This window comes from Kryptolebias marmoratus, linkage group LG12, assembly GCF_001649575.2.
Source record: "Kryptolebias marmoratus isolate JLee-2015 linkage group LG12, ASM164957v2, whole genome shotgun sequence".
Classification (NCBI taxonomy): Eukaryota; Metazoa; Chordata; class Actinopteri; order Cyprinodontiformes; family Rivulidae; genus Kryptolebias; species Kryptolebias marmoratus.
The window spans coordinates 10,768,757-10,783,721 of record NC_051441.1 but is presented as its reverse complement, the minus strand read 5'-3'; the positions used below and the strand labels follow the sequence as shown (position 1 = coordinate 10,783,721).

The 14,965-nt window shown below is 40.3% G+C and overlaps 1 protein-coding gene across 1 annotated transcript; it reads right to left on the bottom strand.

Annotated features, from left to right (window-relative positions):
- Nucleotides 1-617: 617 nt before the first annotated feature.
- On the bottom strand, nt 618-13,318 carry gpr139 (G protein-coupled receptor 139). Its single transcript, XM_017421858.2, has 2 exons — nt 12,789-13,318; nt 618-2,750 (listed from the first exon to the last, which is right to left on the bottom strand). The coding sequence occupies exons 1-2, from the start codon at nt 12,934-12,936 to the stop codon at nt 1,762-1,764; spliced, it is 1,137 nt and encodes a 378-aa protein (XP_017277347.1). The 5' UTR covers nt 12,937-13,318; the 3' UTR covers nt 618-1,761.
- Nucleotides 13,319-14,965: the final 1,647 nt, after the last annotated feature.

The window sequence follows — 14,965 nt, the reverse complement described above, 5'->3', positions numbered from 1 at the left end:
AATGTGTCTTATTGGATTGTATAGGGATGGGCATTTTAAGCAAAAACACTCTTCGATTTTATTTGTAATTATTTAACTTTTCTTCAAATATTCAACACCCCCTCCCTACCAGCCACCGCTATATACACAAGTCAACTTGCAGCAATGCATCCTACATCGCATGCTTATTTCATCCTTTTCTCATGCAGGGCTAATTGATATAACACAACAAGTATTAGCACAACAGCAAACAGTTTAAAAGGAGAAAAAGCAGTCTGAATGAGCACTAATCTCAGCAAACACTTTATGTTTCCACTTTATAATCCTCTCAAAATAAAGCACAGTAGGTGCACGGTAGGTGCTGTGTCCAAAAAAGCGCCCTGACTGGAAAAGCACCTCAAGGAAACAACTCGGCATGTCACTATCAGGTGTCAATGTAAAAGAAAAATAAAGGATAGCTTTGACTGTAGCATTTATTCTCCAAATTTTTAGATTTTAAGTAGAATTTGAATATCTGAAAATTACTACCCATCCCTAGTATTGTACTGTTATAATATATTGTATTATACTGTATCATATTATACTGTATTGTATTATATTGCAATGTATCACATTGTGTTGTATTGTACTGTATTGTATTGTATTGTGTTGTATTGTATCATATTGCGTTGTACTTTTATTGTTGTCCTCTCTGTCTCTCTCTGTTTCTTAATCTTTCAGAAAGCTAAAGGGTTAAAAACATTTTCAGTTACATTCATTATATTTAGCTAAATAATGCCTAACAGTAAGTCACCAAGGACCATTAATAGTTAACAGAGGACTATCTCCTAGTAGCAGACATTTCCTCATTCTAACAATGGAAATGGGATTACTAGATTAATGACACCTCGGTGCTACACCAAGTCCAGGTTGGTTTTTTTTGTCTTGGATTTTTGCAGAGCTACAATAACAGTCAAGTTTACTATGAATAAATATTTCACCAACAATAACCAGAGATCAACTCGTCCCACTACAGTCTGAGAGATTGGAGGTGTGTTTGCTTGGTTTTTCATTCTGAGCATTGACTTGTATGCAACATATGCTACTAAAATGAGCTTGGCACACACGAGGAAAGTCACAGAGTTCTTAATTTTATGAGAGTCACCTGGAACATGCCTTTGAGATGCCTCTGCTTATTAAAGACTTGAGAGACTGTCACAACTGTAGGCAATAGATACATCATCCGTGAGTCTGCGTGAGTCTCTCCTTTAAAGGTGAGATGTGCTGTTGTCTGGCTGGAACTCTGTTTTCTGGAAATATCTCCCAACAGCCAGACAAAGCTGTTCAAATTAGGAGCAGGGTATAACAGGGAGTATCCATGGCTGAACCATATTTGATGCTTCACCAAGGTCAGCTTGTTGTTTGTTGGTTTATATGATACAAATGGTGGCTCATAATCACCGGTCGATGGTGGTAATATTCTATCATCTGTCACCCACAGCAAATGTCTTTTTTTGCATGAAGGAAAAAAAATATCAGCCTTTATTTGATGCTGTTGGCTGCTTTATGAATACAGTTGTTGAGCACAAAAGACTTTGTCATTTTCTGCCATGCACCTGATGTTGTGCCTCGCAAGCCAACTACTTTATTATCACTGACAACTGGATAAACTGTCACTTGTGCTCTCTGGGCGTGTTGACATTTTTCAAACCTTAACGAGTCCCATACGAGCAAAGCTAGTTGCCACAGAGACAAAGCCTTAATACGCTCCCAAAAGACTGAGGGCCAGGGCTGCTGGTGGACTCAGGAAGAGATACAGATGGGCTTCCCGTTTTTGTCGTACTGGTACACAAACATCTTGATGCAGTGGGAGTTGGCTGGTGAAATCCAGGGACTGCTTGTGATGGAGAAATTGTGGCTGGCGTAAAATGGTGGCGACTGCTTCCGGCAGTGGACCAGGGCTCGCAGCACGTTGGCCGCCATGGCACGGAAACGCTTGCTGATGAAGCAGTAAAGAAAAAAATTGACACCGGTGTTGAGCAATGCAAGCATGTTTGATATGTCAGTGAGCATGTGGAGCAGACGGACAGCACTTTGTGAAGCTGGAGGAGGGGAGTAGAAGTGGTAGAGAATCATGAGGGTGCGTGGTGCCCATAAAACGGCAAAAACCGAGGTGATGGCGAGGAGAATGGCTGTGGTTTTTCCAGTCGAATATCCACGCAGTCTGAAGCAGTTACGACGCTTGCGAAGTTTTCGCACAATGACCGTGTTGAGGGAAAAGAAAACTGTGCAGGGCAGGAAGTAGACTGTGGCACAGTGCACCCACACAAGGACATGTTGGGCCACAGTTCTTCTGTTGCTTTCTCCTCCTCCTCCTTCGTCAGCATTGCCAACACCAGGAAGGCTATGCCAGAGCTCAGGCCACCAGTAATAAGGTGCTGCAGAGAGCAAGCACCCAATATATACGGCAAATATCACCTTGCGTGTCCGGGCTGGGTAGGAGACTGTGTGGTAGCGAAGAGGGTGGCAAACGGCGATGTAGCGGTCAATGGTGAGAGGCACCGTTATCCAGATGGAGGTGTGGATGGAGGAGAACTCCAGAACCTGCACAGTGCTGTTTAATGATGGTGGCAGCGATGACGCCAAAATAAAATCCTCCAATATGAAGTCAACAAAAACAATGAGGAGCAGAACTAGAATGTCTGCAGCGGCCAGAGCCAGGAGATAGTTGTAGGAGGACTTCTGACGACGCAGCACCAGCTGGGACAGGATAACCACTGTTAGGATGTTAGCTGCAAGAGGGAAGGATGTAGGAAAAAGATTGAGAAGTAGACAGCCATAGAAAATGCGAAAAATGAAAGTGGAAAAGAAATGGTTAGGGCAGGGAGGGAAACAGAGAGATTGAGTGTTAGTGGACTCTGGTGATTGAACCAGCAAGCAATAAACCAGACGGTAACATAAAAGCAGTTCACAGCAACAACGACACAGCAAAAAAAGAGATGTAGAGCAAGCTCCAAACAAGAAACATGCACAAAAATTACATGTCAAAAGATGTTACTTTTTTTTTCTTTTTCTGTGCGATCAACAGTTTAAGGGCATGGAAGGTGAACACTGTACACACAAAAGGAAATAAAAATCAGTTCCGTCATTGTTCCCTTGACAATAATCCTTTCACTGCTTATTGCTTTCTTCTCTTTTCTCCTCGTTGACACCTGCTGTGTAATTCCAGCAGCACCTGCCTCTCTCCCTTTGGCCAAATTGTTATCTCTAATCAACAGTAAAGTCACAACAAAAACATGAGGGCAACGTGCAGCATCACTGCCTTGGCTGTACTGTCTGTCACCCTGCCGCCAGCTATCTAGCTCCTGGAACAAAGTGCAAGGACAGCCCATCTCTCCCTGTCAGCCTTCACCCCATTATGCATCATGATGCTTGTCATTAATGCTGACAAGTATCTATTCACTCCAACTTTCTTGTACAAAACAAATACAGTAAACACCCATAGAGCACATCTATTTTTTTTTTTTGCTTAAAAGAAGGAAAAAAAGTGGCTACAAGGATCTGAATATTATTTATTCAGTTAAATGACATGAACTCTATGGATCTGCAAGGAGAAAAACAGTTTTCTGTCTCTCATATGAAACCATAAAACTGTCTATTAATCCAGAATAACTCTCACAATTTCTGTTAAGTTTTAGGTTGAAGTACTTTCACACTGTAAGCAACTAAAGGATGTAAAGAAGATAGATGTTTTTCTCATAATAAAGTGGTTGACGGATGCAAACGTAAAGAATTTCTACAGCTCTAAAATATGATTTTCTAATAAAACCCATTTGTCCCAAAGTGCTGGGAAGTCTGTTTTAGTTTGCTGTGATTGAAGATAATTTGATGCAATATGTATATAAATATATTAAGAAAAAACCCTATAGATATAGATAGTTAGTCTACAGACTGTAAACTAAACATTCATTCAAAACTAACATGTGGTTTTGTTAGTTTTACTCAGGATTCAAAGTATTTTCAACACTTTAATTTGAATTTCTCAGGTAGATTTGTTTTACAGGGTCACAAATGTTGATTTACAACTTCAAAGTCCAGAATGATTTATTATTCATTATTCATTTATGAGCTCAAAATACAATAACTGAGCCCACACATTTGTCAAGGCTGTCTAAAACATATTTTGTGGTGTATTTGGACTTTTTTTTGTAAAAGAAAGAACACATTAGTGTATAAATACTGCATGTGATCAGGGTTGTTTAACTTAAAGGCTTTTTTTAAAGTCCAGCTCAGAGTAAAATACACACTGTCTCTGTGCTTTCCTTTGGCAAACCAGATTGTTTTAATACGACTTTCTGGCACAGCATCAAGCCACGTCCAGTCTGTTACAGCAAACAAGAAGGTTTCTGACATTGCAATGCAACTTTGGAGACATTAATGTGGTTAGTAGCCGTCACTGGACATGCGGCATGTGTGATCGTGTCCCTCTCTGCAATAATAGATCCAGGATTGGATTAAATATGGCAGCTTGGAGTCTGGGACATCACACTTCACAGCCCCAGCCGCTATCAAGAGATTGCAAATTACATAGCAGGCTCCGGATAATGAATAAAGACGTGCGTGCAAGAGACAAAGAACACATACACACATTTATAAATGTTTGATTCTGAATGTGTACACCCAAGCAGATCATTAGAGATGCACCAATTCATTAGTGTCCGATGTACCAATATTCATAAATGAGATATCGTAGTTGTTTAGAAATCTCAGCAAACCAGTACTTGTGAACAAGTAGTGCTGCTGATTGACTGTGGGTTAACACATACCCAAATCTAGGAAATAACATTTTTACATTATGGGAATTAGAGTTCGTTGAAGTGCAATTTGAATTGTTTTAATTTACATTGACTTTTATACAATAAGTAGGATGGATTATAAGGGCTCGCTGTGAAATGAAGTCTGCTAAATCCACCTGATTTTAATTACAGTAGTTTTACCAACTTTGTTTGTAGTTACTCATTGCAGTATTTAGTTCCCTGATCAAATGACTCTCAGTACGTGTCATTTCCCACAAAGCAGCACAGAGACAAGCTGTAGCCTCTCACCTGGTTAGTCCAACATCAGAGGTCTTATCAGTGGCTGTTTCAAAAGGGGGAGAGTCTGTTGCTAATTACATTACATTACAAATCCACTTTCTCTGTTGTGCATCTCGCCATCAACTGTCTCTCTGCTGAGAAAACAGGGACGTGGCATAAAATAGAAAATGTAAGTTGTTTACTGTCACTGGATGGGTTTTATTCTGTTTGTGCTGGAGCAGAACCCTCAATAGATGAACAAAGGGGATCTGCAGTGAGCTTGACATTCCCATTTAGTTGTAGCTGCCCTCCAATGGGTTGCCCATCCATTTCAATCAAATCCACCTTTTTTCATTTTGTCTCTAGCGTGTGGTAGACCTGCTTGGCGCACGCAAGTCTCAACTCAGTGGGAAAAGCCGGGTTACAATTAAATCAGACACACACAAAGGGGAGTCCTCCTTTTGCTTTTTTGTAAAAGAATAAAACTAAGTGTCTTCATTTGAGAAGGAATTGACTGAAAACAGATTTTTTTGTCTAGGTTTGCTGGTGATTGTGTGTGTGAGCTGTGGTGACCCTTTGTGTGGGTGGAAGCTTTTTTGTGTCTCCACTCCTCCTGCTGCTCCTCTAATATAAGAAGGGCTGAGGCCATTGATGTTGTTTAGCCAGAGAAGAGAAGGCACGGCGTGCTCCCTGAGGTGTGTAACAAGGTTGACTCATCCCGCCATTAAAGGCACGTGTTCAGGCGGGCTGTCGACAAACCAATGTGGACAATTTGAGCCCACAAAACTGAGAGACTGGTGCTTGCTTGCAGAATCAAACTTTCTCATGAGTCCCCCCCTAAAAAATCACACAAAAGGTAAGAGGTGACAGTGTTTTTGCCCGTATGCGAGTCCATTTGCCTGTAGCTTTGGCAAAATGTCTCATGAACCTCTGAATAGATTTAAATAAAACTCTCAAAAAGTTCATTACTGATTAAATTTTGAAGTCACTCCCATTTAAGAAGGCTACTACAGCTAATCAAACATAGCAAACACATAAATGGCTATACTTCAGTATATTTTACAGATACTAATCAACATTTGGTGTGGCAGTAGCTGAGAGTCATCCACAAAATAAACTCTGAGTGCTTTGAATCTTGTGAGATCTCACAAATTTGCCTAAGATTGTGCATAACATAATTTCTAGGGTCTGATCAAAACAGCTATAACTCTGTCCCTTCTTATCATGAAAGGATCTTAGTGTCAAACTCTGAAATGAAAGGTGGAGGGCAATATGCATTTCTTTAAAGAGTGTTAGGTCTTTAATAAATAAACAATTCATTTATTATTTTGGAATAAAAGCAAGAAATGTCATTATCTAGAGCAAGTTGGAGGTTCCGGCTTTGACAGCTTATCTTAAGCTAAAAGAAGGGGGGTAAGGAAGCAGAAGGTAAAGAAAAGTGGTCTGATGAAGGTCACAAAGTTAAAAAGAAAGGGTGATCCAGGGAGAATGAAGGAAAGGATTAGAAGAGAGAGTCTGAACAAGACAGTCAGAGAGGTGCAGAATGAAGCAGGAGGACGGCAGACAGAGAGGGGGAGAATATGAAAGCTTTCTTCAAAGGTCACTGGCACTTTGTTCCTGATGACATCCATTTCCCCTTTTGTCTTCTCTTAAGTGTAAGACTACATATAAAGCAGGGCGATATTTTAATTTGTCAGAGCAAAAGCCAGCCCCAAAATCCACGTTCAGAATGTGATTTATCAACATTCATTTTCACTGAGTGCGAGATGCAAATGGAACGATATGAGGAAAGCACATTTTATTTGGTGGATAAATTTGATATGTGAGCTGGATGTTAATGGGGTCCTGGAGGAGAAGATGGGAAAGAGAGCAAGAACAGGACGAGAGATATATGTTAAAACAGGATATTTAGGTTTAATGGGCATATTAGGAGAAGAAGCCGCTCTGTGCCGATAATGATACTGACGTAAATGCAGCTCTCCTCAACAGCTATTCATTTTCCAAACAAACCACGGTGTCACAGTTCGTTGTGAAATAAAGATCCAAATGCGGACAGCAGCAGTAGTCTGGCAGGTAAAGTAACAAAAATGGCTTTGATAAAGACTTAGAAGTAACACAAAGGCCTGTATGTACAAAATCCAAAAATTGCAAACCAGACAGGAACACAGATTTTGGATAACAATCACCTGGCAGACAGGAAAGAAAACAAGGCAGGATTGATACTGAGGGAACTGATGGCAAATAAACAAGTGAGAGGCAGTCAGCAAACAAAGGGCTGTGGGACAAGGACAGGACTCAAACTAAACTGCACAAAGACAAGATTAAATCATCAATGACTGAGAAAAATAATGACTAAATAATATGTTGTAGTGCTGATAGGAATAATAATCAAGCAGAATAATAATCAAATAAACTAAGAAAATAAACAAACACAGGAGCTAAAGATTACCACATGAAATCAGGAAGGAAAACAGTAGTCTCTGACAACAAGAAACCCAGAAATATAGATATCTTCTTCTTTTTCTGGAGAAAAATAGTTTAATTCTGACTGGACTGATGAGCTTACAGCTAGTTCGAGTGGGACCAAGACCAAAGTGTTTATGCAGACGCTGCTTAATAAACCTTTCAATCACTGCCAATTTTACAATACTGTTATTTACACATAATTCATTGATTGTCTGCAAGTGCTAATACTGCCATTATCAGCTAGCTGAAGCACTTTTAGTGCAGCTTGGGGCATCTCCAATAAAGTTATCATAATACTTCTGCTGAAATAACCATGTATTGACAAAAGTGTAAAGGTTTATTAAAAAAAAACTGGCATGAAGCCCTATGAACCTTTTGAGACTGACGTTGTTTTAAGACAACATAAATCTTCTTTGATGTTAGGAACTTCTCAATCCAGTCAGAATTAAACTCTATTTCTACAAATTGAGGCTGTTCAAAGAGCTGTCTGCAACAGGTAAGATATTAACTGTTCATAACCTTTCTACAGATCCCCACTCCAAAGGATCTGAACTATCACATAAACACACAGTGAGTGAAGCATTCTGTTTCTGCTTTCCATTTCACCCAGTGTGCCCTAACTAATCTCACAGTCAACTTTTAGAGTGATAATATCTGTTAACAAGACGCCATCCCTCCAAAGATGCTGCGTCGCTGGCGCAGATTGACAAATCGATAGTTCAAACTGAAAATCGATGGAGCCCATCTCTTCATTAGGTAGCAGCTGACATTTGGCCTACACTGCGATGCGGAAGAAGAAGCGATTGTTAGAAAGGAGTCTTTCTGACCTTTTCCCCTTGAATGGGTGGACAAGTGGACGTAGGAGGAGATCTTCTCCAACCTAAACGAACACCAGTCAGAATTTTTAGCCCAAACTGCAACAGTCATGAAGGAACAGGTAGATAGTGTGATGTTTTTGCTTGTTGAGTGGTTTATTTTAAGTTCTTCTGGAGATTGAGAATATTTCTGGCTGCAAAGAGAATGAAATTAGATATGACATAGATCTATGTGAGGAGATAAAAATGTGACAAAAAAAACCCAACTTAAATTATGTTGCGTTCTTAAGTTTACACAGTGCATTTATAGTCTGTTGTGTTGCTGTTAGTACTTGTTGTCGTTAGATGGCACTGCTGTGACTGAGTTGGGCATAAGACACAGACTGAGAAGAAGATATCTAAAGTAAGATAATAGAGGTATGAGACGACACCGTGTTCTATAATGGCATCTGGTGTGACGCCATCACACAACAAATTGACAGTTCAGATTGTTTCAAATGGGGCTCCTCAGTTTGGAAATTTAAAGTTTAATCCTGATGGATAGATGAGCTAATGGCTGGATCGAGCTGAGTCAAAACCAAAGTGAATTGTTGTTGACCTAAATCAACTCCAGTCTCAGAAATTTCACAGTGCTTCATCCAAATACTATCATATAAACCAGATGTGTCCAGTCCTGGTCCAGAAGAACCACTATCCTGCATGCTTTAGGTGTTTATCTGCTTTGACTCACCTGATTTAAATGACTGAGTGATGAAAAGGCTTCTGCAGAACTTGAAGACCTGCTTAAGAGCAGGCAAACATCTAAAACATGCAGGATAGTGGCTCTTCAGGACCAGGACTGGACACCACTGTTATAAACCTTTGCATTGCTGGCAGTTTCACATTACATGTTTATTTACATAGAATTCTAAGACTATTTGCAAGCAGCGATAGAAAAAGCTCTCTGTAGCTTTTCTGATGCAGCCTGGAGCACTCAGGGGCGCCACCAAGAGGGGGCCAGTGGCCACTGATATAAATGGTGTGCATTTTTAATTTATCGAAGCTATTTGGGATAATCATAAACATAAAAAACAACTATTGTTTTTCAACAATTGGTAGTTTAAAAAATCTATATTTTTTTTCATTAAAAAATAAAATAATAGCTAGCCTCCCTGATAAATGGCAACAGGTCTAAGTTGAAAAGAATAAAATATTATCCAGAAAGTCAATAACCTCACATCAAGAAGCTGGGTCTCAGGAAATTAGATATTTTTTATAAACATAAATTTAAGAGAGAAGAGGACAATGTTTAATGAGATGAGATGTGCTGCTCTTAAATATCTATCAACAATATGATAAAACTCCTAAAATTCTGTTGTGGCTGTAAGTTTTGGTGGCCACCCCAAGAATTTCAGCAGCCCCGTCTGACCGCCTGTTTGAAAACTTCTCACAGGAAGTGCCCATGGGGGCACTTCCTGTGGGAATATCATATTATTTCTGCTAGGTAAAACTGTGTAATGTAAAATTAGCAATAGTCTAAAGACTTATAAAATAACAGCTGCATGAACGTCTATGAAACTTTTTAGATTTAAGTTGTTTAAGGACGTCAGCAATCTTTACAAGAGGTACAAGAGGTTTACAATGTGAACTTTTGCTTTGAGTAGCTGACTATTTTACAACTTCATATACATAATGCATATCATCCTTGAAGACCAATGTTTGGTAGATATTATTCATGCTGATAAGAGACCGGTTTATCTTAATGTTTCTGTGTCAACAGCCTTGTTTTGAAGGTGTGCAATTGTTGAGCTGAAGTGTAGAAAACCTATTTAAAGTGAAGTCAATGACAGTGAAATACATAATTAAGAAAATAGGTGAACTCTGGTTCAGAAACAAAGAATGAATTTTAATGATTATCTTCTGTCATTTATATATTAGTATGTCTAACCATTCTCTCATTTGTTCATTTCATTTTTCATTAAAAGAAAAAAGGGGGTCAAGGAGCCAAAGCATCAACAAATGAAACCTCAATTGGTCTCTTGATCTAGCTAGTGACGCTCTCATTTATCCCCTCCATCTTCTACCTACCCTTCAGATCATTCATTTGTTACTCAATATGATTATATTGAGGCATAATGAAACTGCTGAAAACAGTTTTTATTTCCTCATAATTATATTACTAATTCTGTGCACAATATATTTAATTAGTTCACCCGTAATTGAGTAAACTCTCATTGTGCGAATTCAGTGCAAAATGGGCCTTCTCTGGCAGCCTCATGGCTAACAGGACAAACTTGTTAATTACTGAATGCAGGAGAATTTACATAATCTGCTGAGCAGAGCAGAGAAGACATTTCACTGGCATTAACACATTTTGTAAATAAATTAAATGCAGACATCTGTTGATGGATTCCAGGCAAAAGAGGATATTAACTCTGTTTAAAACAAGCGTGCAGGTAAAAAAAATTTGATTGCGTGAAGAAATTTTTGACGCTGATATGAAATTGGTCGTGTTGGCCCAGGCTTCACCTTAGTATCCACAGAGTTGCTAATCAGCAAATGGCCTCCCACTGTACAATTTTGTGTCTCAGCTCTTTGGGACATGGTGTACTAAACAAAGAGCAGTTTTCACATCTATAATCCCAACATGTCAAAGACTGCAACTCCTGCCTCCACATGTCTGCACTCTTTCAGCAGAGACGGAAACAGCAAGCGTGAGTTAGCAATTAATTAAAAATGTGGCAATTAGTTTCAGCTCCATCGTCTCTGCCAATCCCACACTCAGGCCTCAGAGGTGCTACTTTGCTGTTGTTATTCTCTTTCTCTCCCTGTTAGCATCCTGATCTCTCTTTCTTTTATCCTCCTTCTCTTGTGTGCTCTTTTCTTTCTTCAATCCAGTCTGATCATCCAATTTTAGAGCAGTTCATCTCTTCCTCAGGTCACACAGTTATGTTTTTGCCACCACTTGACTTCCTTTAAACCGTTCTCTCACCTCCTTCTTGCCGCCCCCTCTTAAATCTCTGAGTTCTTGATGTGACCCAGATCTGCCTGCAGCGAGCAGGTCAAAGAGTCAATGCTTCAAAGCATGAGTGATTGCTCTGTTGCTGCTAACTGATGCTGATAATCCAAATTATAGCCCCCTACCTGTCAAGAGGTTTTAATATGTGTGGGTCTATAGGTCAAGCTGCTACTACTACACTCCACGCATGCTGCTCGCATGAAACATTCATGATTCAGCCTGAGCGGAACGAGCTGTGTCATAATGACTGAACAAGTTGCTGCCGCAAAGTATCACCTCACTGGGCTCAACTCTTGACTACTGTAAGATTGCCTCTTAGGTTCTGTTTTTGTTCTGTGATTAAACAAACAGCTTCGATCCCATTTGTAGAGACAGCTCAGCAGCAGAGTCAAGAAAACAACAGCGGGGCAAATTGCTTCTGCAATCCAGGAGAAATAATTAGGTGAGATTTGATCAGAAGGAAAGACTTCTTTTGCTTTCACAAGACAAGCAAATCTCAAGAGCAACTGCAGTCTTGGCACACAAAAGCACTTCACTTTGCATTGCAGATTTGTTTTGAACTCAGACCGGCTTACATTGTTGATAGCACCTCACTTCTAGTATTTATCAGGGAAAAGCTATCAGATCTTAAGGAGATTCAGTCATTTTAGAGAATAAGAGTCATTGCACGACCACACAAAAGACACAAATGATAGCTGAATAAATCTGCTTTAAGCTTTTTCTTGGGGATGTGTATCTGACTGTTCAGAATGCTTTCAACATCTGAAGCCTGATCTCTGAATATGCATCGGGAGATTTCCTCGTCCGTTTGACCTCCAGGTTTTCTGTCTGTGTCTTTCTGTGTTTCGGTCTCCCTGTTTCTCCCACACACACACACACATGCACATATCGCTTTGCTTCCCTGCGTGAGACCCGGTCAGTGCTCATAGATCACGCAGTGGGGCAGAGGCAGTAAACAGGTCCGACAGTGACTCTGAATGGACTAATCACTCAATGCTAAAAACAGTCTTATTATTGGATCAGGTCACCGAACAAAAAGCCATGTAACACACACCTGTTCTAGAGGTCGAACCGGAATCATTACTCACAAAACTTTTCATGCATCTGCACACACCAACACTAGTATAAGAGAATGTTCTTTGTAATGATGATCTGCACATTTAATTTCTGTTTTTATTTTATATCAAAGGGGAAAAATGGATGTAAAACTCCAGCCAGGCAGAAGCAGAGACAAATACACACAAAGTATGGATGCATGCATGACAGACAGCCACAAGGTCAGAATGACAAATCAACAGTATGTGTGCATGACATTCAGGAGCCGCAGAGCAACAAGACACAATCTTGAAAACAAGTGCAAGACAAATCAAAATGCAAAGCGTAACTCTTGCAAACCAACAATGCAGGCTCCAACACCACATGTGTGCAGACTGACATGGAATGAGCCATGCATTTGTTCAGGAACACATTTCCTACCCGGCAGGCCAAGACAGAGCAGGACACTGTAGTAGATGACAGGCAGTGGTCCAAGGGGGCATCCCCGAGTGAACTCGGAGGGATCCTGCCCCGGGCTCCAGTTGCTCCCATTAGGGGGGAAAACGGGGAAGATGTGGTTTGGCTCCATGGGCTTTCTTCCTTGTCCTCTTCCTCAGCTGAGCTCAGTGTCAAGAAGTCTGGCCAGATGAATCAAACCATAGCCGGTTTGGAAGAGAGGGTGGTCTGTCCTTGGGTGCCAATCAACATGAGCATGTGTGCACGCTCAAAGACAAGCAAAGCCTGAGTGTGTGTATGAGGGAAGGAAGGGAAAATAAGAGATGGAGGAGGGAGAGACGATACACGAGGAAAGGCGAGAAATAATGTGTGTTAGCAGGTGATGGAGTGGAAGGTGGCGAGAAGACGGGAGAGAGGGTGGCATGAGGAGGTGAGTGTGAAGGTAGAAGAGGTGAGGGGAGGATGCTGCATGAGTGTGCGAGCTGGCGGGGGAGAGCGAGCAGCAAGTCGAGAGGAGCGCAGCAGGAGGAGGAGGAAAGGGGAGGAGAAAGGGAGGGAGGAAAAGAGGAGGGACGGAGCGGAGCTGCAGGTGGGAGGCTGAGGAGGTGTTTAAGGAGCGAGACAGAGAGGGAGATAATTTAAGTGATGAGGAGACAGATGTGATGGATGAGAGAAGATAAAAGGACGGTGAAGTTGACGGTGGAAAAGGACAGAGTGCATGTTTGTTTTCTGTCAGTGTCTCTCTTTATTGTCATGAGTCCCCTCACAACTTGATTGATTGCATATTCAGCTACCTGACAGTTGCTTTTGATCACAGGATAGTCTGTTTAAACATGCACACACATGCACCTTCACATGAGCAAACACTAACTATATGTGTGCACAAACACGTGTGTTGCTGAGGCAGATGCTGAATGGGATTGGCTGCTCTGTCTAATTTGCCATGCAGTGTGAAGAGTCTGAATATCCAACTCTAACGTGCTAATGAACTCTGGCTGGGCAATTAAAAAAGGAACAAAAACATTCTTAAGACACAATAAAACCTCTTGTATTTTAGTCAAGATAGTCTACAGACTGGCAACAGGCAGGATTTTGTGAAAAGATTCTCATGTTAGTGTGCTTTAATTCCCTAAACACTTACAGCTTTAATGTTATGTTTTGGGAAATACACACACACACACAGCCACCCCCACACACACCCACCCACACACACACACACACACCCACATACATCAAAGGGGGAGGGATATTGGGACTGTTTCCTCATTTGCTTTGTTTTGTAGGAAATTAAATAAAGTGATGAAAAATGCCCATTGGATCCCAACATCAAAGAGTTGTCCTAAAATCAGCATGAATATGTTTTACTGCCTTAAAAATGAGGAAAAACAAGTAGCTGAAATCATTCATCTAACAGCTGAGAGGGATAATGTTTGCTTTTCACAATGCTGAAGACTGAAACATTCACAGCAGAATATTGAAAACAAACCTTTCTGTTCTCTTTGTAGTGAATTAGCATTAAATAAACAAATTAAATAAGAGCAGGCAATTTATGTTTTATGCTTTTTTACCCCTACCCCTTACTATTTGATGATTTAATCTCTCTATGCATAGAGATTGATCATGCTTTTATAACTGTGTCAACTAGGTTAGCATGTTCTTTGTGGTAAACAGTCACGACTGTGGTGGCAAAAAACAGGCGTGCTCTCATGAATGCAGCTATGTTCTTACATTCACAATATGAATTGCCACAATTACAGCAATCTGTGTTGCTGGTTGCAATCTGGTTTTCAGGTAAATAATTTGCGATAGTCACATTTACAGTAACTGTGCAGCCTGATTTAGGTCAGTATGCCTTAGTCTCAAATGTTAAGCTGTTGCTGTAGATGGTAATATTTATTCTTTCCTTTCTCTCTCTCTCTCTCTCTCTCTCTCTCTTAAAGTTTTTTAGGCCAGCCTCATTCAATGTAATGTGCAAGCATGTGAATAACATTTATTTATTGCTCCTTATAAATGGTGTATTTGCATAAAATCTTCAAAACTGGTCAGCAGGACTGAAAACTCCCTTGGTAAGTGAGCAATCTACTTTCTGTTGCAAATCTGTGAGGTAAAACAAAAGAAATAGTCATTCCATATTTACCTAAGATTTTTTTTTTGCCATTAAT